The sequence below is a fragment of the Sapajus apella genome, unplaced genomic scaffold, assembly GCF_009761245.1.
Source record: "Sapajus apella isolate SASKATOON/1434 unplaced genomic scaffold, GSC_monkey_1.0 scaffold87, whole genome shotgun sequence".
Taxonomy (NCBI): domain Eukaryota; kingdom Metazoa; phylum Chordata; class Mammalia; order Primates; family Cebidae; genus Sapajus; species Sapajus apella.
The window spans coordinates 2,837,749-2,861,043 of NW_022437027.1; the positions used below are offsets into that span (position 1 = coordinate 2,837,749).

The window sequence follows — 23,295 nt, forward strand, 5'->3', positions numbered from 1 at the left end:
TTTTTTTTTTTTTTTTTTTTTTTTTTTTTTGAGACGGAGTTTCACTCATGTTACCCAGGCTGGAGTGCAATGGCGCAATCGCGGCTCACCGCAACCTCCGCCTCCTGGGTTCAGGCAATTCTCCTGCCTCAGCCTCCTGAGTAGCTGGGATTGCAGGCACGCGCCACCATGCCCAGCTAATTTTTTATATTTTTAGTAGAGACGGGGTTTCACCATGTTGACCAGGATGGTCTCGATCTCTTGACCTCGTGATCCACCCGCCTCGGCCTCCCAAAGTGCTGGGATTACAGGCTTGAGCCACTGCGCCCGGCCTAAAACTTTTTTTTTTTAGAGATGGGGATCTCATGTCACTCCGTCACAGGCTGGAGTGCCATGTGGTGTGATCATAGTTCACTGCAGCATTGAACTCTTGGGCTCAAGGGATCCTCCTGCTTCAGCTTCCTAAGTAGCTGGGGCTACAAGCATGTAGCTGTAAATTGGGGCTACAAGCACCACACCCAGATAATTTTTTAAAAACATTTGTAGAGATGAAGCCTTCTCTCCAACTTGTGGACTCGAGAGATCCTCCACCTTGGCCTCCCAAATCATTGGGATCATGCCAGGCTTACCTTCTAAATCTCAAATACACTGTCCTATATAAATGAGCTGAAAGAATATTCCTTAGCCTTCTCAGATGGGATTATTCAAATATAAGGGAATCCACAAAAAAAGATTTTTAAAGCATTGTATTTTTCCTACAGAAAGATTATATGAAATAAAAAATATTTTTAAAAAGGCTTGGCTGGACATGGTGGCTCACGCTTGTAGTCCTAACACTTTGGGAGCCCGAGACAGGTGCAACACTTGAGGTCAGGAGTTTGAGACCAGCCTGACCAACACAATGAAACTCCATCTCTACTAAAAATACAAAACAGTAGCCAGGCGTGGTGGCGGGCACTTGTAATCACATCTACTCGGGAGGCCAAGTCAGAAGAATTGCTTCAACCCAGGAGGCAGATGTTGCTGAGCTGAGATTGTGCCACTACACTCTAGTCTGGGTAACAAGAAAGCTCCATCTCAAGGGGAAAAATAAAAATAAAGGCTCTATGATTTTTAGACTACAAAATTTGAGTAATTCTTTTTTAAATTTTAGGGATGCATACTAAACAAGCATGCATTGAGCAATGGAGGATATTTTTATCAGAACTTTTTTGTTATGAAATTACTGATAAAAATGAAAAATCCAGTGATGTGCTGAGAAGTCACCATCTGAACAAAGTTAATGAGTAAGTTGGGAGACCAGAGATAACTGCCTGACAAACAGATTGTGAAAAAGTACTTAAGAATATAGACTCCGAGGCCGGGCGCGGTGGCTCAAGCCTGTAATCCCAGCACTGTGGGAGGCCAAGGTGGGTGGATCACGAGGTCAAGAGATCGAGACCATCCTGGTCAACATGGTGAAATCCCGTCTCTACTAAAAATACAAAAAATTAGCTGGGCATGGTGGCGTGTGCCTGTAATCCCAGCGACTCAGGAGGCTGGGGCAGGAGAATTGCCTGAACCCGGGAGGCGGAGGTTGCGGTGAGCCGAGATCGCGCCATTGCACTCCAGCCTGGGTAACAAGAGCGAAACTCCGTCTCAAAAAAAAAAAAGAAAAAAAAAAGAATATAGACTCCGAAATCAAACTTGTGTTCATACCATGGTTCCTTCACTTTATAGCGGTGTATACCTAAGCGACTTTCAAAAGGGAAAAGACAAAGGGAGGAATACTATGATTCTTCTATCTTTAGGGAAAGGAAACGTATATGCCTTAAATTCCTTATCATAGTGTTTGCCTTCCTAAAATTCTAATTTTTATTTACTTAGAAATTCATTTAAAAAATTTTAACACACGCATTTAAAGTTATCTTCATGTAGGGAAGAGTAAAACTGGGATATGAGATTAATATGAAATGTGTCAACTGTTTCAATGAACAATCCCGTAGCACATAGAAATCTAGGACCAAGATTTAACTTGTGAGGATGAACCACCAATTGTGTCTCCCTGATACTAAGTTCTGGCTCCCAAACAAACCAGCCGTAAGATGTATTTGTAGTACAATACCTTAGCAAGTTCATCTTTTAACTTGTTGTATTGCTCCACATCAAAATGCTGTTGCTTCGATTTCTTGTGGAAAAACTGAAGAAACTGCCTACTCTTAACAGCTGAGTAAGTATAATCCTTAAAAAAACAAAAGAAAATAACATGTTTTGAATGAACATAACGCTTCTGGCAAGAAAGATACTTGACTCAGCTACACCAAAGCAAAAGAAGGCAGATGAATGAGTAAAATATTTGCAGTGGTCATGAGGGTAAGCATAACCCAACACAAGTAAAACATTCAGTCTCATTTAAGATCTGCTGCTCCTTTCAAAAGCAGGCAAACTTGAAAGAGAAATGAAACATAATGGGAAAGCAGGGGGAAGAAAAAAAGGGAGATTTTTGGCATATTAAATAACCATGAGACAAAGTTAATGTTACTGAATGTTTTGCAATGCAAATTCAGGTTTATTTATAAATGAGAGCACAGAGAACACAAATTTGACATGTTTATCCCAATGGAGGAATTTCTATGTTATACTAATTATTTCTCCGTAGAAGTTATATATAGCTTCTCTGTGAGTCTTCATCCAGTCTCGTGAAAAACACTTAAAAAAATTTACCAGCTCATAGAAGCCCAGATGGCAGTAATTCAGTAAATAAAAAAGCTTTATTGTTGAATGCTTAGATAAGACATTATTTGCAAAGATGTTCTAATTTACCATTTTCCTAACAAACTACTCACCTGTCGAGTGACTACAAAGTATGCAAAAAAGACCATAGAATTTGCAAATGTGATGAAGTATGTAACTGGTTCCATGATATCCCAGGAGTACACCCACCACGTGAGCCAGGCCAGTGCCCCACCCTGAATGGACAGCAGTGCCAATCCAGCCCACAGGAGTCCACTGGTTTTGGCTTCTGAATGAGCTTCGATTCTAGCTTTCACCTGAGGGGGAATGAAAAACTGTTAATTCCGTTTACAAATACACCAACTAAAGGGGACAATAAGCAAGATGAAAAGGAACTCTTACTTTGAAGAGGTCAGATATATGGAAAAACAATAGAAACATACATGAATGAGTTACTCATTTCCAAGTCAGCTCATTAATCTTAAAAATTATAAAGGTAATAACTGCCCTTGAAAAAATGAAACTTATAGAAAAGTATACAATGAAAAACTCAGAAGTCATCTTCTGAACTCCAACTAAAATCAGAGGTCTATTTGACCTAGCAATTCCACTTCTAGGAATTCATCCTGCAACTCCCAACTGCATACACAAAACCCATTACAGATTCATTCTTAATAGCAGAAGTCCAAAATAATCCATATGCCCATCAACACATTACACAACTGTAACAAAGCTCTGTGCCAATAAGGGGAGATTTCTATAATACACTGGGAAAAAAGATGAGAATAGTGTAAAATAGTGTGCTTTCTTTTCTGAGAAAGAGAACAAAATAAGAATATATTTGTATATAGATAAAATCTGAAATGATTCATAGGTGTGGAGAATATAGTAACTGGGAGGATAAGGTGGGAGGAAAATTTTAGATTAAAAAAATTTTTTAAGACAGTGTTTTGTTCTTGTTGCCCAGGCTGGAGTGCAATGGCGTGATTTCAGCTCACCGCAACCTCTGCCTTCTGAGTTCAAGCGATTCTCTTGCCTCAGCCTCCCGAGTAGCTGGGATTCCAGGCATGTGCCACCATGCCTGGCTAATTTTTGTAATTTTAGTAGAGACAGGGTTTCTCCATGTTGGTCAGGCTGGTCTTGAACTCCCAATCACAGGTGATCCACCGGCCTCAGCCTCCCAAAGTGCTGGGATTACAGGGGTGAGCCACTGCGCCCAGCCAGGTTTTAAAATTTTAATCCAAGTAAATATATTACAAGTAAAGAAAAAAAATGGTAAACAAAAAATAAAAGTCCCTCTCTCTGCTACCCTCCAAATATGCTTAGAGGTAATTGCTATTAAAACTTCCTTATATCTCCAGAAACTTTCCATTCATATTCAAAGATACACATATACCTTCCCATTTAAATAAAAATCACAAATGGGTAAGTCTAAAGAATACAGTTCTTTCCCTTGAAACAAATTTCCCCAGCTATCCCCTCAAATCAAAGTTATTTTTTCCACACTATTGATTAACTTGAGGCTAGCCATTACCAGCTTTCCAGCTGCAATTCTGTTAGGCAGAGCACAGGTGCTGGGCCTATTCTCTAAAAAGGAAAGGGAGGTAGGACTCCAGCTAGTGCTTCCCTGCTTTTATTACACTTATTCACAGGGACATTATGACTGATCTGTGGAGAGGAAGCAAGGCATAGTGTTTAAGGTGGCAGCTCTCAACACAGGCCACGTGAGCTCAAGTCCAGGCTCTACCATGTATTAGCTATATACCTTTGTTGCTCAGTTTCCTCATCTGAAAAATGAGGAAGTTAACAGTACTGAACTTATATGTTTGTGAGGAATAAAGAGAAAATTAGCATATGGAAAGCATTCAGAAAAATGCTCACATGAGGAGCACTTAAAACATACTAGGTATGATTTTTTTTTTTTTTTTTTTTGGGACAGAGTTTCGCTCTTGTTGCCCAGGCTGGAGTGCAATGGCGCGATCTCGGCTCACCGCAACCTCCGCCTCCTGGATTCAGGCAATTCTCCTGCCTCAGCCTCCTGAGTAGCTGGGATTACAGGCATGCGCCACCATGCCCAGCTGATTTTTTGTAGTTTTAGTAGAGACGGGGTTTCCCCATGTTGACCAGGATGGTCTCGATCTCTTGACCTCGTGATCCACCCGCCTCGGCCTCCCAAAGTGCTGGGATTACAGGCGTGAGCCACCGCGCCCGGCCACTAGGTATGATTTTTAAACATACTCAACCATGATGCTTCCTAACCTGTTCAAGGGGCTGCAGCTGTTCCTTCAGGTGGTCAATTTTCTCCAATAAATGGTGCTCTCTCTTTTTCTGAGACTCTTCTAAATGCAGGACTGTAAATAATCCATGAACCAAGGATTTCATGTGTTCCATCTCAGCAGTGTGCTCATTACTTGTTTTTTCTGAGAAAAGACACAAGGGAAACATGCCAGTCACCACATTGTGCCTGCAGGGTGTGTAAGTCTTTCCCCAATTATCTTTCCAAATATTTTAGGATCCACAGGGTAAGGTAGCTGGCCTACAAACATGTAAACAAAGGTGTAATATACATTTGAAAAGCAGTTCAAGTGTACGTTCTTTTCAACAGAGAGTCACAATAAAAGTGTGGATCTGAAAGGCAGTTCATATACAAGTTGAAAAAAAGTAACCAAAAAACATGCCACTTTGGCATAAGGATTATTTTGAGCTGAAGGCAATTGAGAATAAAGAGATACAAGAAAGGCTCTCTGGCCTCTCCCTATTTGCCTAAAAGCAGGACACAAATTGACAAAGACTCTCTACCAGGAAAAACACTTTAGATCCTTTTCAGCTTAGAGATTGCACCAGAGGAATCTACATGACAAACTTTAGTAGCTTTTAACTACCTTTAACTAACTTATTTGCCTTTCCACAATTTGCTGCCCCTAGAGACTCAAGGCCCTTTTCCTTTGTATTGTCACAACTCTAAAGATGTACTGTTCTTTGTAGAAGATGCTCTATCATCTGAGGTTCAGAGCCACCTCTTTGAGAATTACTCATTCCCTGGATACCTCCCATGTGTCTATGAAATACACTCATTACTAAACTACTGTTTGTTTTTTTCTTAGTAATCTGTCTTGTTACAGGAGTCCATCCCAGCTAAGAACCAAGGGAAAAGGGAAAATTATTTTTTAATATTTACAGGAGTTAAGAGTTTCAGAGTTTTTAATACAAAGATTTTTGATTACAGACTTCCCTCTTCCTGCCTTCTCTATGGGTTTTTATAAGTCCATATAAAATTAGGCTCAGCCTATGAGAAGTCCTTCAGGTTGATACCTTTCTTAGGGCTGTAATTTTTCATTACCTTTTTTAGGGCTGTAATTTTTCATTATCACTGTAAGGGAACCTGAGGGAGAGAGACCTTCCCACCAGGCAGCAGATGCGTGTCTAGAATCAGTATCAGCCTAGTGAGTTTTCCAGTTTGTGTCAGTAGTCCTGAAGTCATTTTTCTTCCATCACTACCCAATTCAAGACTGTTGTGTCTTTACCCTCTTCCATATTCTAAGCTATAGCTGCATACAGGAATGAAAGCTAGGCGTTCCCTTTTAGGCTTTGAGATCTGTAGAAAAGTCAGTGTCCTTTTGTTAATAAAAAATGTATTGATACATAAAAGATCTATATACAGAGAAAAGGCATAGATGGGACAAAATTTGGTCCAAAACTGTAAAGTATATAATAAAGACAGACAAAGCTGGACACTAAAACAGCAAGGGTAAATTTTATTAACTATTGCAATAGGGTCCAGCGTGAACTGAACTCAACTTCCATTTGTGCAGAGGTGACTTTTTTTTTGTTAGACAGAGTCTTGCTCTGTCAGCCAGGTGCCAGGCTGGAGTGCAGGGCATGTTCTCGGCTCACTGCAATCTCCACCTCCTGGGTTCAAACAATTCTCCTGCCTTAACTTCCCACATAGCTGGGGCTACAGACGCATGCCACCATGCCCAGCTAATTTTTGTATTTTTAGTAGAGATGGGGTTTCACTATGTTGGCCAGGATGGTCTCGATTTCTTGACCTTGTGATCCGCCCACCTCGGCATCCCAAAGTGCTGGGATTACAGGCGTGAGCCACTGTGACCGGCCGAGGTGACTGTTTTAAAGAAAGAATGACAGAATAGGCAGGGTGAACAGCAGGGGCTTAAACAGAGTAAGGGAAGTGGAAAAAAAAAGTGGGAAGCTGGTTAATGCTACTGGGCCATCTGGGTTTGTTAACTAGCAGCTATCCAGAAGAGAAACAAACTTACCATATCTTATGACAGGATGCCAGTCAGAGCAAGGCACCCACAGGTTGGGAGTAAGAGCAAGAGTACATCCTTGAACATTAGCATTTCAAAGATAGACTACCAAGTCCTTGAGAAGACAGGTCTGGGTAATAAAAAAAAATTTATACCTCAGGCTGGGTGCGGTGGTTCATGCCTGTAATCCCAGCACTTTGGGAGGCCAAGGTGGGTGGATCACCTGGGTTCAGGGGTTCAAGATCAGCCCGCCCAACATGGTGAAATGCTGTCTCTACTAAAAATACAAAAATTAGATGGGTGTGGTGGTACACACCTGTAGTCCCAGCTGCTCCTGAAGCTAAGGCAGGAGAACTGCTTGAACTTGGGAGGTGGAGGTTGCAGTGAGCTGAGATTGCGCCATTGCACTCCAGCCTGGGGGACAGGCTTTTTTGAGACTCTGTCTCCCAAAAAAAAAAAAAAATCATACCTCAAAGCAGGAGAGAAGGTTCATAATTGCAAGCTTTCTGAAGTAACCACTTGTCTACTTAGTGCTGCTATGACAAAAAACCTCAGACCCTGTAACGTACTAAGAACAAAAATTTGTTTCCTTACAAAGAACAGAAATTTGTTAGTGGAGGCTGGGAAATCCAAGATCAATGAAGTCCTGCCCTCGTGGCTTTGCCAAAATACAGCCATTGTATTTTGGAAGTACAAACACCAGCTGTGAGTTTGATTTCAGACTCATAGCTGGAGGAGAATTTGCTTCAGGATGAACTGTGCTTGATTCTTGCCCATATCTGATTTAGATGAGACTTTGGAATTGGACTTTTGAGTAGATGCTTGAGACTATTGCGATGGAGTAAATATATTTTGCATGTGAGAAGGAAATGAATTTGGGGAGCCAGGGGCAGAATGCTATGGTTTGAATGTGTCCCTCAAAGTTCATATGTTAGAAACCTGATCCCTAATGCAAAGGTATTGGGAGGTGGGACATTTTAGAGGTGTTTAGGTCATGAGGACCAACATGAATGGATTAATGTCATTTTCATGGGAGTGTGTTTGTTATCTTGGCAGTAGGTTCCTTAATAAAGGACAAATTTGGCCCCTGCTTGCTCTCTCTCACCCATGTGATGCTTTTTGCTACATTATGACACAGCAAGAAGGCCCTTACCAGAAAATTGGTTCTAGGAGTGGGATTATTGCTATAACAAATACCTGAAAAGGTGTAAGTGGCTTTGGAATTTGGTAATGGGCAAAGGCTGGAAGAGTCTGGAAAAGCAGACTAGAAAAGGCCTGCATTATCAAGAACAGAGTATTAAGGGCAATTCTGGTGAGGGCTTGGAAGTTCTTTGTAAGTCCATAACAATTATGGTGTTTATTCCAGCTTCCACTAAGATATTCCTCATTTCAAAAAGCTTATCAGATTGGCCTTTGCCGTGTGTATTAAAAAGATTATATATATATTCTTTGCCATATATGTCTCTACTAAAAAGATTATATATATATAATCTTTATATATATAGGGTTTTACCATGTTGGCCACACTGGTTTCAAACTCCTGACCTTAAGTGATCCACCCGCTTGGCCTTCCAAAGTGCTGGGAATACAGGCGTTAGTTACCAGGCCCAGCCTACCATCTATATTTCTACCAAGATTTTGATCATGACCATTTAAGTAAATCTCTAAAAATTTTCAGACTTTCCCTATAGCTATTATCTTCCGTGCCCTCATCAGAATTGCCCTTAATACTCTGTTTACGGCAATATAGGCTTTTTCTAGTCTGTTCTTCCAAACTCTTCCAGCCTTTGCTCATAACCAAATTCCAAAGCCACTTACACCTTTTCAGATACCTGTTATAGCAATAACTCCACTCCTATTACCAATTTTCTGTCTTAACATGTTTTCTACTGAAATAGCAGAATATCACAGACTGGGCAACTTACAAAGAACAAAATTTTATTTCCTCATGGTTCTGGAATCTGGGAAGTCCAAGACCAAGGTGTTGGCATCTGGTAAGAACCTTCTTGCTGCATCATCCCATGGCAAAAGGGAAGCAGAGAAAAAGCAAGTGTGAATGCACAACAGCATAGGAAGGGGCCAAACTCCCCCTTTTATAAGGAAACTACTGCCATGATAATGAACCTCTCCAGTGAAAATGTCATTAATCTATTCATTAGGGCAGTGTCTCCATGAGCCAAACACCTCGCAGTAGGCCTTACATCCCAATACCACAACACTGGGGATCAAGTTTCTAACACATAAACTTTGGGGAATATATTCAAAGTACAGAATTACTCTAAAGATGAGGTTCTATGGCTTACTGACCTATCACCAGGTTTTGGCTGGAATAAACAGTAAATTTTCCAGATAGTATTGAGTTTTCTCAGACAGGCATTATAAGGGAACTGGAGTTGTCATCCAAATGATGTGGCCTTGAGCTATTAGAAACTATGCAAATGTTTGTTCAAGTCTTAGTGTGTGTGGTGTGAGGGGGACAGTATTGACAAAATTTATGCTGAGAGTTGACAGTTTTTATAGGCCATGATTAATGCCTAGTTGTGAAGAGGGTTCAGAGGAACCTGAATAAAGTTTAGTCAAGGGGAGAGTCTGTCAAGTGGCCATGAAATGTTTATCTGAGTTCAACAATGAGTGGCTTTGGCTCTGCTCTTTCCGAAACATGGGCACCACAGAATTCATTAGTCACACCACCAACCTAAATTGACTCATACCATTTGTCTGTGGCATCTCCTAATAAAGCCCAAAAATGAGAGATAATTATTATTTTTCTTTTCTTCAGAAACTGCTTATTTCTTGTATATGTGTTTTCTATGTGAACTTAATTTTTATAACCCAAATTTTCAAATCCAAATTTGCCATGTTTTAGGAATATTTTATTTAAATGGAGTTTAAATAATTTTTTTGAAAACTCCAAGTTTGTAATTTCATAAATTTCATGTTAAGCCAGTATGATTCCTCTGTCATTGTTTTCCTTTGAGTTATGCTGTGTCCCTGTTTACTTTACACTGTGAGACTTGGCAAGCCTGATACAGTTTTCATAAGCTGAGGCTCCAGTGAAACCTGGGGTCACTGACCTTCTATCTCCAGGGAAGCTCCTGCCCGAGGAGTTCAATCCCAACAAACAGCCCTTCAGGCAGCAAGAGAAGTTTTCTAATGAGCTGGCAGGAGCAGGGAGGTCGTGCTTTATCCCACTTGGACCTAAAGCTTACAGTCTATGTGGTGGTTTGAGGGATGGGAAGGTCACATAGAGTAATGGGATGGCCTGTAAACATCTATTTTCACTTGTTTGCTCATACATGCAACCCAAAGAACAGGAAGTGAAAGACCTTCCAGGGTGTGAGAAACTCACTAGATATGGGGTTTGGGAGGCAAAAAAAAAAAAAAAAAGAAAAAAAGGAAAGAAACTCACTGGACATGAAAGTTGTATAAAATCTTTAACAGTGATTTCCACTTCCATATTTTTCAATTTCTGTTCCCCTTCTCTCTTTGAAGTTAAATACTACCCTGATGTTAAAAGAGAATTCAGAATGGAAGAAAGTTTGTAAGTGTTAAAATGAGTGATTCTTTTTTTTTTTCTTTTGAGACAGAGTCTTGCTCTGTTGCCCAGGCTGGAGTCCAATGGCATGATCTCGGCTCACTGCAACCTCCACCTCCCAGGTTGAAGCGATTCTCCTGCCTCAGCCTCCTGAGTAGCTGGGATTACAGGCATGCGCCACCACACCTGGCTACTTTTTGTATTTTTAGTAGAGATGGGGTTATACCATGTTGGTTATGCTGGTCTCGAACTCCTAACCTCATAATCCACCTGCCTTGGCCTCCCAAAGTGCTGGGATTACAGGCGAGAGCCACTGTACCCAGCCTGAGTGATTCATTTTAATTTCTTTATTCTTGTTTATATTTGAAAATCCCATATAATGTTCAAACATACAATTTAAAAATTTTTTAAATTATTTTTGTTTGAGAGATCCTCAGAGAAATGGCTAACAGTGATGGCTAACAGTACAGAAATGGCTAACAGTACAAGATCAACCTGGATTATCTTTCTATACCAAAAAGTAAGAAAGTGCTTACAAAAAATGCGGGAGAGGGAGCAAGTAACAAAGACACAGGAGTCACTGATGTTCAAACTGTACCAGATATGACTAGCTGGAGCTGCTCCAAAATGGAGGACTTTTTAAAAAATCAATTTCTTATCTAAATTCCCTTCCTGTTGATGGCTCTTGCCTGATCTAGAATTTGGTTGCAAAATGATGATTTTCCACCTCCAGAAACCATTCCACATTTACCAGTAGATGCTCAGCATCTCACTGTAAGTAAGAGCCTTCTATTATTTGTTGATGTATTTTATCACCAATTTATTAAGGCATGGACTTATGAATTTCTTCCCCCTACCCTTAACAGTCTATAATTGCGGCTTACTGGGAGAAGCCTCAGGAGCCAATACTAGCAGGAATTCTTAAACTGTAATTGGTAAATTGCTGGACACTCAGTATGAACTAGCTTTGAAGTAAAAACTCCCACACTTTCATCAATTTTATCTCCTGGAATCTTACCAGTTCTCACAGTGAAGATCAGAGATCAGAGAAAAATACTGTCCCTGCTCTGGGCAGGAAGAAAGGAAAAATAACCATTCTGAAATAGCACAGCCCTGAGCACATGTCCTCCACAATAGGAAACTACTAGAGCCTTATCTGACCTGGAAAAAGGGCAATTAGTCAACTACAGACCCCTCTAGCCTTATTGTCTCACACTGGAAAATAAAAGAGGTTAAGAAACTCTTGTAAAGGTTACAGCCTAGAGATACAAGCCCAATTAAAAAGATATATATATTTAATAATAAGATTATAGAATGATTCCTCTCCTCAATATCTTACCACTACATTAATAGAACTCCAGTTTTATATAAAGCACAGATTCTATTTGAGAAAGAATTTACAGCGGAACCCCAAAACATCAGTAGAAACAAAAATAAGAACATTAGAGGAAAGCCTCTGATAATCTACAGCTACAGCAAACATTAAACATCTAACTCGTAAAACTTAACATAAAACTTTATGTGAAGCAACATAAAACTTTATGTGAAGCCACATAAAACTTCACATTAAAGACCTGTTCAGCTCACTTTCTATTGCCTGATACATCATGTCTAGCTTTCAGCAAAAAATTTAAAGACTAGCTAAAAGGCAAAGAAAAAAACAATAACAATCACAGTCTGAAGAGACAAAACAAGCATCAGAACCAGGCTCTGATATGGCAGAGACTTTGGACTTATAAGAGTAAGATGGTAAAACAATTATGATTAAAGGCTCTAATGGAAAAAAGTGTACAACATGCAAGAAAAGATGAGTAATGTAAATGGAGAGATAGAAACTTAGAGCCAAAAGGAATTGCTAGAAATAAAAACCACTGTAACAGAAATGAAGAATGCCTTTGATGGATTCATCAGTAGACTAGACACTGAGGAGGAAAGAATCAGTCAGCTTCAGGGTATGCTAACAAACTTCTCAAACTGAAAGTCAAGGAGAAAAAAGAATGGAAAAAAAATCAACAAAATATCTAGGAACTGTGGGAAAATTGCAAAAGCGTAATTTAGGCATAATGGGACTACCAGAAGAAGAAAAAAGATAGGAAAAGCAGCAATATTTGAACTAATAATGGCTGAGAATTGTCCAAAAGAATATTGCTAGTGGCCAAAATGGTAGTTCAAGATGAAAAAAAGCTCTCTCAAAGAGAGTCAAGACTTCCAGTTTCCTATCTGACATATAAAAAACTCTTAAGGTGGTCTGGTGCGGTGGCTCCATACCTGTAATTCCAGCACTTTGGGAGGCCGAGGCAGGCGGATCTTAAGGTCAGGAATTCAAGACCAGCCTGGCCAATGTAGTGAAACCCCATCTCTACTAAAAATACAAAAAATTAGCCAGGCATGGTGGTGGGCGCCTGTAACCCCAGCTACTTGGGAGGCTGAGGCAGGAGAATCACGTGAACCTGGGAGGCAGAGGTTGCAGTGAGCGGAGATTGTGCCACTGCACTCCAGCCTGGGCAACAGTGTGAGACTGTCTCCAGAAAAAAAAAGAAAAAAGAAAAAAAAAAAAAAACCTCAGAAGTTGTCACTCTAGCCTAACAATTAATAAGTGGCTGAATACACTGAAAATCAACAACTCTTCTTGATGCATAAGAAAACTAAGGTTAGAGGGAAAACTGCTATCCTCAGAATTGAAGAGATAGATAAATACAATCACAAGTTAGTGAAGCAGAGACTCATGAGTAGAAATCTGCAAAGAATCAGTACCAGGGTAGAAAAACCTGAACTGTATGTAACTGACAAACTGCTGGAGGCTCAGTGTGGACAACTCGAAATGTAAACACTTCAGGGAGTCCCATAGGTGGGGGCATACCCGCACTTTTGTGAGTTTTACTTCTGGGAGCTCTACTAGGTTCTCACAGTGAAAACTGAAGAAAAATCTCCTTCTGGTGGCAGGAAAGGAAAAGTAGTCATTTTGAAATACACCAGAGAATTCTGTTATTCTTTCTTTTGAGACAGTTTCTCTCTTGTTGCCTAGGTGGAGTGCAGTGGCCCGATCTCGGCTCACCACAACCTCCACCTACAGGTTCAAGTGCTTTTCCTGCCTCAGCCTGTAGCTGGGATTACAGGCATGCACCACCACTCCCGGCTAATTTTATATTTTTAGTAGTGACAGTGTTTCTCCATGGTGGTCAGGCTGGTCTTGAACTCTCGACTTCAGGTGATCAGTCTCCCTCTGCCTCCCAAAGTGCTGGGATTACAGGCATGAGCCCCTGTGCCTCGCTTTTTTATTTTTATTTTTATTTATTTATTTTTTAAGACAGGGTTTCACCACGTTGGTCAGGCTGGTCTTGAACTCCCGACCTCAGGTGATCCACCCACCTTGGCCTCCAAAGTGCTTGGATTACAGGCGTGAGCCACCGCGCCCGGCCTATTTTTATTTTTTTGAGACAGAGTCTCACTCTGTTGCCCAGGCTGGAGTGCAGCAGTGTGATCTCAGCTCACTGCAGCTTCTGCCTCCCGCGTTCAAGCAATTCTCCTGCCTCAGCCTCCCAAGTAGCTGGGGTTACAGATGCCTGCCACCATGCCCAGCTAATTTTTGTATTTTTAGTAGAGACGAGGTTTCACCATGTTGGTAGGCTGATCTCTAACTCCTGACCTAGTGATCTGCCCACTTTGGCCTCCCAAAGTGCTGGGATTAGAGGCATGAGCCACCGTGCCCTGCCAAATTCTGTTATTCTTAACAAGGATTGTCCACAAGGTAAATTATTTTTCCAGAGCCTAACCTATTGGGATTCCATTAGAGCTTAGCTAACCTAGGAGAAAAGAAATGCCCAACTTCAGCACCCTATAACCATCCTATCCCGCCTAAGGTGAAGGGGAGTGGGGGAAGGGCTGAGAAGCACTTGTGAAGTTCACAGTCCAGGGGCACAGGCTCACTAAAAGACTGAGACCTAGCCCTCTTAATCATAGGACTACAGAACCCTTACCCTCCATACCTTACTTTATCACTATATTACAAAAGGCTTATTTACTGCAGTTCCCTTTATCCAGTATATCATATCCAGCTTTTAACACAGAATTACAAGACTTACTAAAAGGCAAAAAACGGCCGGGCGCGGTGGCTCAAGCCTGTAATCCCAGCACTTTGGGAGGCCGAGGCGGGTGGATCACGAGGTCAAGAGATCGAGACCATCCTGGTCAGCACGGTGAAACCCCGTCTCTACTAAAAATACAAAAAATTAGCTGGGCATGGTGGCGCGTGCCTGTAATCCCAGCTACTCAGGAGGCTGAGGCAGGAGAATTGCCTGAACCCAGGAGGCGGAGGTTGCGGTGAGCCGAGATCGCGCCATTGCACTCCAGCCTGGGTAACAGGAGCGAAACTCCATCCCCCCCCAAAAAAAAAAAAGGCAAAAAAACACAGTTTGAAGGGACAGAATAAGCATCAGAACCAGAGCCAGACACAGCAGGAACGTTGGAATTATCAGACTAGCAACTTGAAATAACTACAAATAATATGCTAAGGAATCTACTAGAAAAAGTAGATAACATGCAAGAACAGATGGGTAATGTAAGAAGACAGATGGAAATTCTAAGAAAGAATCCAAATAAAATGCTAGAGATCAAAAGCATTGTAATGGAAATGAAGAATGCCTTTAATGGACTTATTAGTAGATGAGACATAGCTGAAGAAAGAATCTCTGAGCTTAAGGATATTTCATTAGAAACTTTCAAAACTGGTAAGCAAAGAGAAAAAAGATTGGGGGGGGGGGAAACTCAGAAGAGAATATCCAAGAACTTTAGTACAACTACAAAAGGAATAACATGTATGCAATGAGAATACCAGAAGGAAAATAAAGGAACAGAAGAATTATTTGATTAATGACTGAGAATTCCTCCCAAACTAATGTCAAATAGCAAACCACAGATCCAGAAAGCTCAGAGAACACCAAGCAGAACAAATACCAAAAGAAAACTACACATAAGTATATTATTTTCAAACTGCAGAAAATCAAAGATAAAGAAAATAATTCTTAAGCCAGGGTGGGGGAGTGGGAACCTTTAGCTATAGCAGAGGAAAAAGAAGACGTTAAACCTGACTTCTCTGAAATCATGCAATCAAGAAGTGGGATACTTAGTGTTGAAGAGAGAGAGAAAAAAAAAAGTCTAAAATTCCGTATCCTATGAAATTATCCTTCAAAAAGAGAAACAGATATTTTCAAACAAAAATTGACTGAATTTGTTGCCAGCAATCCGGCCTGCAAGAAATATTAAAAGAAGTTCTTCAGAGAAAAGCAAGATGATTTAGGTTGAAAATTTAGCTCTACAGAAAAAAAGAGAATCAGAGAAGGAATAGTGGAGGTAAAATAAAAACCTTTATTTTTATCATCTTAATTGATCTAGTAGATAACAGCTGGTTCAAAAGAATAATGGTAACACTGTTTTTCACTATATATGCTTATATGCCTGTGCTTATGAATCACTGAAATGAATGACAGCAGTGAGACAACAGACATGAGGGAGGAATTAGGATTATTTTGTTATTGTAAGGTATCTGCATTATCCATGAAGCAATATACTGTTATTTGAAAGTGGACTTGCAATAATTGTAAGTGTATATTGCAAACTCTTAGGTAACCACTAAAAAAAGATGTATAAATAATATGCTGGAAAAGGAGAGAAAATGAAATATATAGAATGCTCAATTAAAAACCAAAAAAGCCATAAAAAATGTGGAAGACAAAACAGGAACAAAAACAAGGGCAACAAATAGAAAACAACAGCAAAATGGTAGATATTATGTATATCAGTAATCAATTTGAATGCCAATGATCTAAATAAACCAATCAAAAGACAGAGCTTTTCAAAGTGGATCAAAAAGCCAGATCCAACTACATATTGTAAGAAACCCACTTTAAATATGAAGACATATATAGATGAAAAGCAAAGAGATGAAGAAAGATATATCATGCTAACACTAATGAAAAGAAAGCTGAAATAGCTATATTAATTTCAGACAAAACAGACATTAGAGCAAGGAAAAGCTACCAGGAGTAAAAAGTGACACTACATAATAATAAAAAGGCGAGTTCTCTAAGAAGACATGACAATACTTAATGTGTATGCTCCTAATACAGCATCAAAGTACATGAGGCAAAACCTAATAGTGTTGTATTTGACCGAGTGTAGAAAGTTATCACCAAGACAAAAGTATGCCAGATTGCAGGGTCATTTATTATGCCAGCGACCACAGAGGACTCACGTCTCTCCAACCTGTGGTGCCAAAAGGAGGGTGCTATGATTTTTTATACCCGAAAAACCACCTTTGGAGTGGGGGTGAGGGGCGGGGATGGGGATGAAAAGGTTTCGGACATTTCAAGGGCTAGGGGATTCTGTGATTCACCTCCTGGGTGGAGACAAGGGCGGGGGTCTCCGGACATTCCAAGGGCTAGGGGACTTTTGTCATTCTGTTTGTTACCTCAGTGGTTTACAGAAGTCAAGATATACATTTGTTTATACATCATCTGGGTGGTGATAGAAGTCACAGATTTTAGCAGTTACTGATAAGAAAAGGTAAGCAGCTTTACATAGTTTTGAAGAACAAACTAGCAGTTCTATTTACAGAGGTCAAGGACAGTAGTTATTGTGAGGAGAATGGGGCAGCCACTTCAACTTATTTAAAAAACAGTTTTGCATTTTATAAAATAGTGTTGCTCAAGTTCTGGCTCTAGGCCAGCACAATATCACATTCCCCCCTGTTCTTTTAACATGTATTAAATCTTTAATAGGTTTCCTCTTTTTGACACAAGGGCCCATATTTGGATCTCAGAACCATCAATTTGACCGAATCTATTTCTTCCTGGATAAATTTGAGGAACATGTTTAAAAGGCATGGTCCAAATGTTAACCCTAGGACCATTAGCACCAAGGGTCCTGCTAATCCAGTGAGCAGGAATGTTAGCCAGGGGTTTGCAGGAGGGTCTCAGGTGAGAAAATGAAAGAGTCTCTGTTTGCAGTATATCCTGTTATAGTGGAGATAGTTTCACAACCCCAATGGGGGCAAAAGAATTCATTTAAGTCTCCACAGTTTCATCTTTTTTTTTTTTGTGGCGTGGATCCTGGGCACAGATATAACCCCATGGTCTGGAGTTGTTGCTCTGCCCCTGAACTGCCGCACCCAGCTATACTTCCACTTGTCCTGAAATTTAAGTGGGGGCCCAGGAGGGCACAGAGGTCCAGGGAGAAGGTAATGGGGGTCTCCGGAGTGTACTCCAGGGTTAGGTTGACTAGGGTGGATCCCTTTCCGGTTAAGGAAATAACATATGCTCCAGTGGAGCCCTCGGTGATGACCCATCGATAGTAGGTGGGTGCCAAGGAGGGTCCCTTTTGGAGGGTGGTTGCAGGAATCAGGGAGAGTAGGATGATGACCGAGAACGGCGCAATAGTCTTAGCTTTAGGGGGGTCCGTTGAGGATGGAACCGCTTCCCATCCTGCATCTGGCGGGGGGCAGTCTTGACGTGTGAGTGGTGAATCCAGGCAGTCAGTCCATCCACCTTGATTGCTGTGGGGGTGACCAGGATTACAGTGTAGGGTCCTTTCCAGCGAGGAGTTAGGCCAGAGGTAGTGACTCTCTTCACCAGGACTTCGTCCCCTGGCTGGAAGGGGTGTACCGGCTGGTCAGCGAAATCCACTGGGGTAGGTCGAGTTCCCCTGATGAGCGAGTGCACATGGGACTGAACAGACTGGAGTGCCTGCAAGGACTTAAGGAGTGTATGGTTATGGACTCCAGCATGTATGGCGTCCGCAAGTCTGGGGAGTAAGGGAGGGGGACTTCCAAACATAATTTCAAAAGGAGTAAAGCTTTTTTTATAGGGAGTACATGGGGTACAGAGGAGAACAAAAGGAAGCAGGCTGACCCAATTTCCACCGGTCTCTAGAATGAATTTTGTTAAAGTTTTCTTTATGGTTCATCTTTTCAACCTGCCCTGAACTCTGGGGGCGATAGGCACAGTGTAGTTTCCAGGAAACCTGTGCTGTAAATGCAGGGCCATTATCTGATCCCAGTGTCAGGGGCAAGCCAAACTGAGGAACCAGGTCCTGTAACAATTTTTCGCTACTACCAGTGCGGTTTCTGACCTAGTAGGAAAAGCCTCGACCCATCCAGAGAAAGTGTTTACAAATATAATGACGTACTTACAACCGCACTCTGGGGGCTTTATTTCAGTAAAATCTAACCCCCAGTGTTCCCCTGGGCTAATACATTTAAAGTCTTATCCCTGCTTGACTAGGCCTACTGCCTCCTGGATTTACCCTGGCACATACATTACAACAAGTAGTTTTTTCTAACAATCTTATATAAGTGTGGAATGTAGTATCTAACCCTCAGCAGCTCAGTTAATTTTGTTTGCCCTAAGTGAGTGGCCTGGTGTGTGTGCTTAACCAGAGCCCGTCCTAGAGCCTCGGGGAGCACAATCCTTGTGTCCAGTAGAATCCACCATCCTGTGGAATCTTGTCGTCACTCCTGTTCTTTAGCAAAGTTTTCTTCCTCAGGCAAATATGTTGGGGTAGGAGGCAGGGTTGGGGCCGGCAGAGTCACAAGAAGAGTCAGAGGTTTTACTGGCCCCACGGCTGCGGATCTGGCCTGTAGGTCAGCTGCCCTATTTCCCCTTGCCTCTGGTGAATCTCCCTTCTGGTGTCCTTTGCAGTGCATTAATGCCACTGCCTTAGGCTTCCATATAGCTTCTAGTAGAGCTCGGATTTCCTCTTTGTTTTTGATGACTTTTCCCTTTGAGGTAAGCAACCCTCTTTCTTTATAAATGGCACCATGCACATGGGCCGTAGCAAAAGCATACCAGCTGTCCGTGTAGATGTTAACAATTTTTCCCTTCGCCCAGTCCAAGGCCTTTATTAAAGCTATAAGTTCAGCCTTTTGGGCTGAGGTTCCATGTGGAAGAGCCTGGGCTCAGATAACCTGCTTTAGAGTGACCACAGCTGCCCCAGCGTACCTGACTCCGTCGACCATGAAGCTGCTGCCATCTGTATACAGTACCTCCTCTGGGTTCCACAGGGGGAAGTTGGTGAGATCTGGTTGCACAGCGTGGACATCTATTGTCTGTTGGCAGTCATATATGGGTTCCTCTGGCTCGCTGTCAGGTAGCAGTGTGGCGGGGTTTAAAACTGTGGTTTTTGAAAATTTTATGCAGGGCCGGTCCAAAAGTAAGGCCTGGTATTGGGCTATGTGGGCATTAGACATCTATTTTCCCATAGCTCCACGGAGTAGCAACTCCACAGCGTGGGGTGCCACTAAGTTCAACTCCTGCCCTAAGGTCAGTTTGTTCGCCTCCGTGACTAAAAGGGCCGTAGCTGCCACCGCCCTCAAACAAGCTGGCCACCCAGAGGCTACGGGATCAAGTCTTTTTGAAAGGTAGGCAACTGGCCGGGACCAGGGTCCCAATGTCCGGGTGAGCACCCCCTTAGCGACTCCCTGTTTTTCATGCACAAACAACTAGAAAGGTTTAGAGATGACTGGCAAGGCCAAGGCTGGGGCTGCAGTCAGGGCAATCTTGAGCTTGTCAAAAGCCTGTTGCTCCACCTCTGTCCATATCAAGGGCTGATTTCCTCCAGCGCAGGCATACAGGGGCTTGGCTATCTCAGCAAATCCCAAAATCCATAGCCTGCAGTACCCTACTGCCCCAAGGAATTCTCGAACTTGGCATTTTGTGGTGGGGTTGGGTATTTGCAGCACTGCTTGGACTCGGCTGGGTGCCAGTGCCCGGTTGCCCTTCTCTATAACATAGCCCAGGTAAGTCACTTTTGGCTGGCAGAGTTGGGCCTTTTTAGCTGAGACCCGGTACCCCAAAGTCTGCAGGGTTTTTTTCAATAATGACTGGATGGTCTCTTTACAGGCCTCCTGGGTTTTTGTAGCCAAGAGTAAGTCATCCATGTATTGGAGTAGGGTACACTCTGGAACTCAGCTCGGAAGGCAGCAAGGTCTTGGCTAAGTGCCTCATCAAACAGAGTGCGGGAGTTTTTGAACCCCTGAGGCAGTTTTCTCCGAGTGAGTTGCCCCGACTCCAGTATCAGGGTCGGTCCATTCAAAAGCAATTATAGGCTGGCTACCAGGGGCTAGTGGGATGCAAAAGAATGCATCCTTAAGATCCAAGACAGTGTAATGGTGTTCTGGGTCCAAGTGACTTAGGAGGGTGTACGGATTTGGAACTGTAGGATGAACAGTTTCTACCCGTTTATTCTCCTACCTCAAGTCCTGCACAGGCCGATAGTCCTGTGTGCCTGGTTTTAGCACGGGGAGCAAGGGGGTGTTCCAGGGAGACTTACAGGTAGTGAGGATTCCTCCCTTCAAGAGTCTGGTGATGTGCGGAGCAATTCCTCGCCTGGCTTCCCGGCTCATAGGGTATTGCTTCACCTGGACTGCAGTTGCCGTTGCTAATAGCTGGACCGCGACTGGGGTTTGGTGACTTGCCAGTCCTGGGGGACTTGTTTCAGCCCATACTCCGGGTACACTCTCTTGAAATTTGCGGAGGAAGTCTGGTGCAGATGGTTGATCTGCCTCTGAGGATAAAGCTTCCTGCAAAAGATACTTGTCTGACAGAGCACAGGTGATGAGGATCTGCTGAGGTGGCCCTGTGGCTAAAGGAGGAGGAATTGAGAGGCAAGCTTGACCCTTGCTGAAAGAAATATTTGCTTGCAGTTTGTGGAGCAAGTCCCGTCACAGAAGTGGATATGGACATTCAGGGAATGGGTGACAGTGCCATTTACCAGATCAACGAATCGATTTGTGGTCCAGGGGCTAGCTGTGGTTTTTCCTGGAGTGCTGCTATCACTGCCTTAGTAACTCTCTTATTTTGCTTGGCCTCTAAGGTGTCTTTATTGTTAAAGACTTTTTGGGCAATTTTTTAACAACTGAGTTAAATTCATTCTCTGGAACCTCTCTAATTTTTGCAATTTTCTTTTGATGTCTGGGGTGGACTGGGAAACAAAAGCCAGATTGATGGCCCGCTGATTCTCCAGGCCTCAGGGTAACAGGCGTCCAGTAAGCGCTCAAGGAAAGCAGCTAGCAACTCCTGTGGACCCTGAGTTACAGGTCCTACCTCGGAGAGTTTACTGGGCTTGTGGGCCACTCCCCTAACCCCTTCTATAAGATACCGGTGAAAAGTGTTCAGAGCCTGGTGACGCCCCCCCCAAAGTGTTGAGGTCCCATTGGGGTCGGGTAGAGGGAAAAAAACTTTTTCCTCGCCCTGGACCTATGATGGCTTTCAGGGCTTCCTGTCTAATTTTGCCTTTTTCCTCTGTGGTGAACAGAATTAATAACAATTGTTGGCAGTTGTCCCAAGTGGGGCGATGCGTCTGGAATACAGATTTTAAGAGTCCTGTCAAACCCTGGAGCTTCTCAGAGAAGGGGGGATGTTGAGTTTCATTGTAAAACCTTGGCAACATCACCGCCTTAAATTCCCCGGCCTCCCAGCACTACCCGCTCCCAGGAACTTTCCATCTGGGCAGGTACCTAGCCCTCCCTGTCTCGCCATCTTAGCAGTTCTCCAGTACTACCCCCTCCCGGGAACTCTTAGCAGTTCCCCAGCACTTCCCTCCTGCACAGCCCCTCACACTGGATGCATCTTTGCCGGCTTGCAGGCCATAGAAATCCCCTTTGCCATGCTATGGGTGCTGCCAATTTTGGGTTTAGCCCGGCAGCTTTCCCTTGCTCTTAAAGCTCATGCCAGCACTTGGTCTTTTTGGCCCTCTTTTTGATCTCTATCACCTTCCAGTTATATAAGTTACTTGACAAGAAGGGGATGTGAACAAAGAATGGGCGACCCCAATTGTCTTCTGTTGGGGGTGCCTCTTGGAAAGGGAGGACTGCCAGTGGGTGCGGGGGCCCCGCTATGGGTGTGCAGGGGGGACAAGGTTTGGTTAATAGTACTGTCGAGGGGGGTGCTGAGGCGCTGGTTTAGAGGGCCTTGAGTAGGGTGGAAGTAATTCCTGATCCTCTGCTGGGGTAGGGAGAATGGCTGGCCCAGAAGGGACTTTCTTTTGGGCTGGCTAATGTGACCTGAAGTCTAGCCTGTTTTATGCAGCGCTTTAGCCATGGGGGAGGCCATTGGACTAAACCCAACCATTGGTCGATGTATGGAAACTGCTCAGGGTATCTAGGAGTTTCTGCAACCATTTTCCATACAGCCTGGGTAATTTTGGGGTCATAGGTCCCAGTATCTGGCCACCTAATTCCGAAAGACAGCCATTCAAGTTCACACAAAGAGCGGAGTCTTCCAGGGGTTAATTTCACCCCATATTGGCCTGAGAATCCAACCTTGAAGTTGGCCGTCATGCATTGGAGGGGGATACAAGGCTGGGAGCTAGACGACCCCATTTGTGGGTTTTTTTTTTTCTTTGTTTTTTTATGCCAAATTTTCCTCAAGAGAATTCACTAGGCTGGGCGCGGTGGCTCAAGCCTGTAATCCCAGCACTTTGGGAGGCCGAGGCGGGTGGATCACGAGGTCAAGAGATCGAGACCATCCTGGTCAGCACGGTGAAACCCCGTCTCTACTAAAAATACAAAAAAAAATTAGCTGGGCATGGTGGTGCGTGCCTGTAATCCCAGCTACTCAGGAGGCTGAGGCAGGAGAATTGCCTGAACCCAGGAGACGGAGGTTGCGGTGAGGCGGAGGTTGCGGTGAGCCGAGATCGCGCCATTGCACTCCAGCCTGGGTAACAAGACCGAAACTCCGTCTCAAAAAAAAAAGGAGAATTCACTAATTTAAAACTGATTTCCCTAATTTAAAACTAGCCTCACTGAGG

At 42.9% G+C, this 23,295-nt stretch overlaps 1 protein-coding gene and 1 long non-coding RNA gene across 3 annotated transcripts in view; one reads left to right on the plus strand and one right to left on the minus strand.

Moving 5' to 3' along the window:
- MCUB (mitochondrial calcium uniporter dominant negative subunit beta) overlaps nt 1-23,295 on the minus strand; it is a 124,738-nt gene that overhangs the window by 1,809 nt on the left and 99,634 nt on the right. For both annotated transcript variants that reach the window (XM_032254783.1, XM_032254784.1), the window contains 3 exons: nt 4,951-5,111; nt 2,805-3,008; nt 2,084-2,200 (listed from right to left, as the gene is read on the minus strand). In XM_032254783.1, the coding sequence (XP_032110674.1) occupies nt 2,084-2,200; nt 2,805-3,008; nt 4,951-5,111 (482 nt within the window). The remainder of the gene's footprint in view (nt 1-2,083; nt 2,201-2,804; nt 3,009-4,950; nt 5,112-23,295) is intronic.
- LOC116534419 lies at nt 3,904-5,052 on the plus strand. The gene is made up of 2 exons (XR_004261705.1): nt 3,904-4,597; nt 4,911-5,052. It is a non-coding gene; the product is annotated as an uncharacterized LOC116534419 (long non-coding RNA).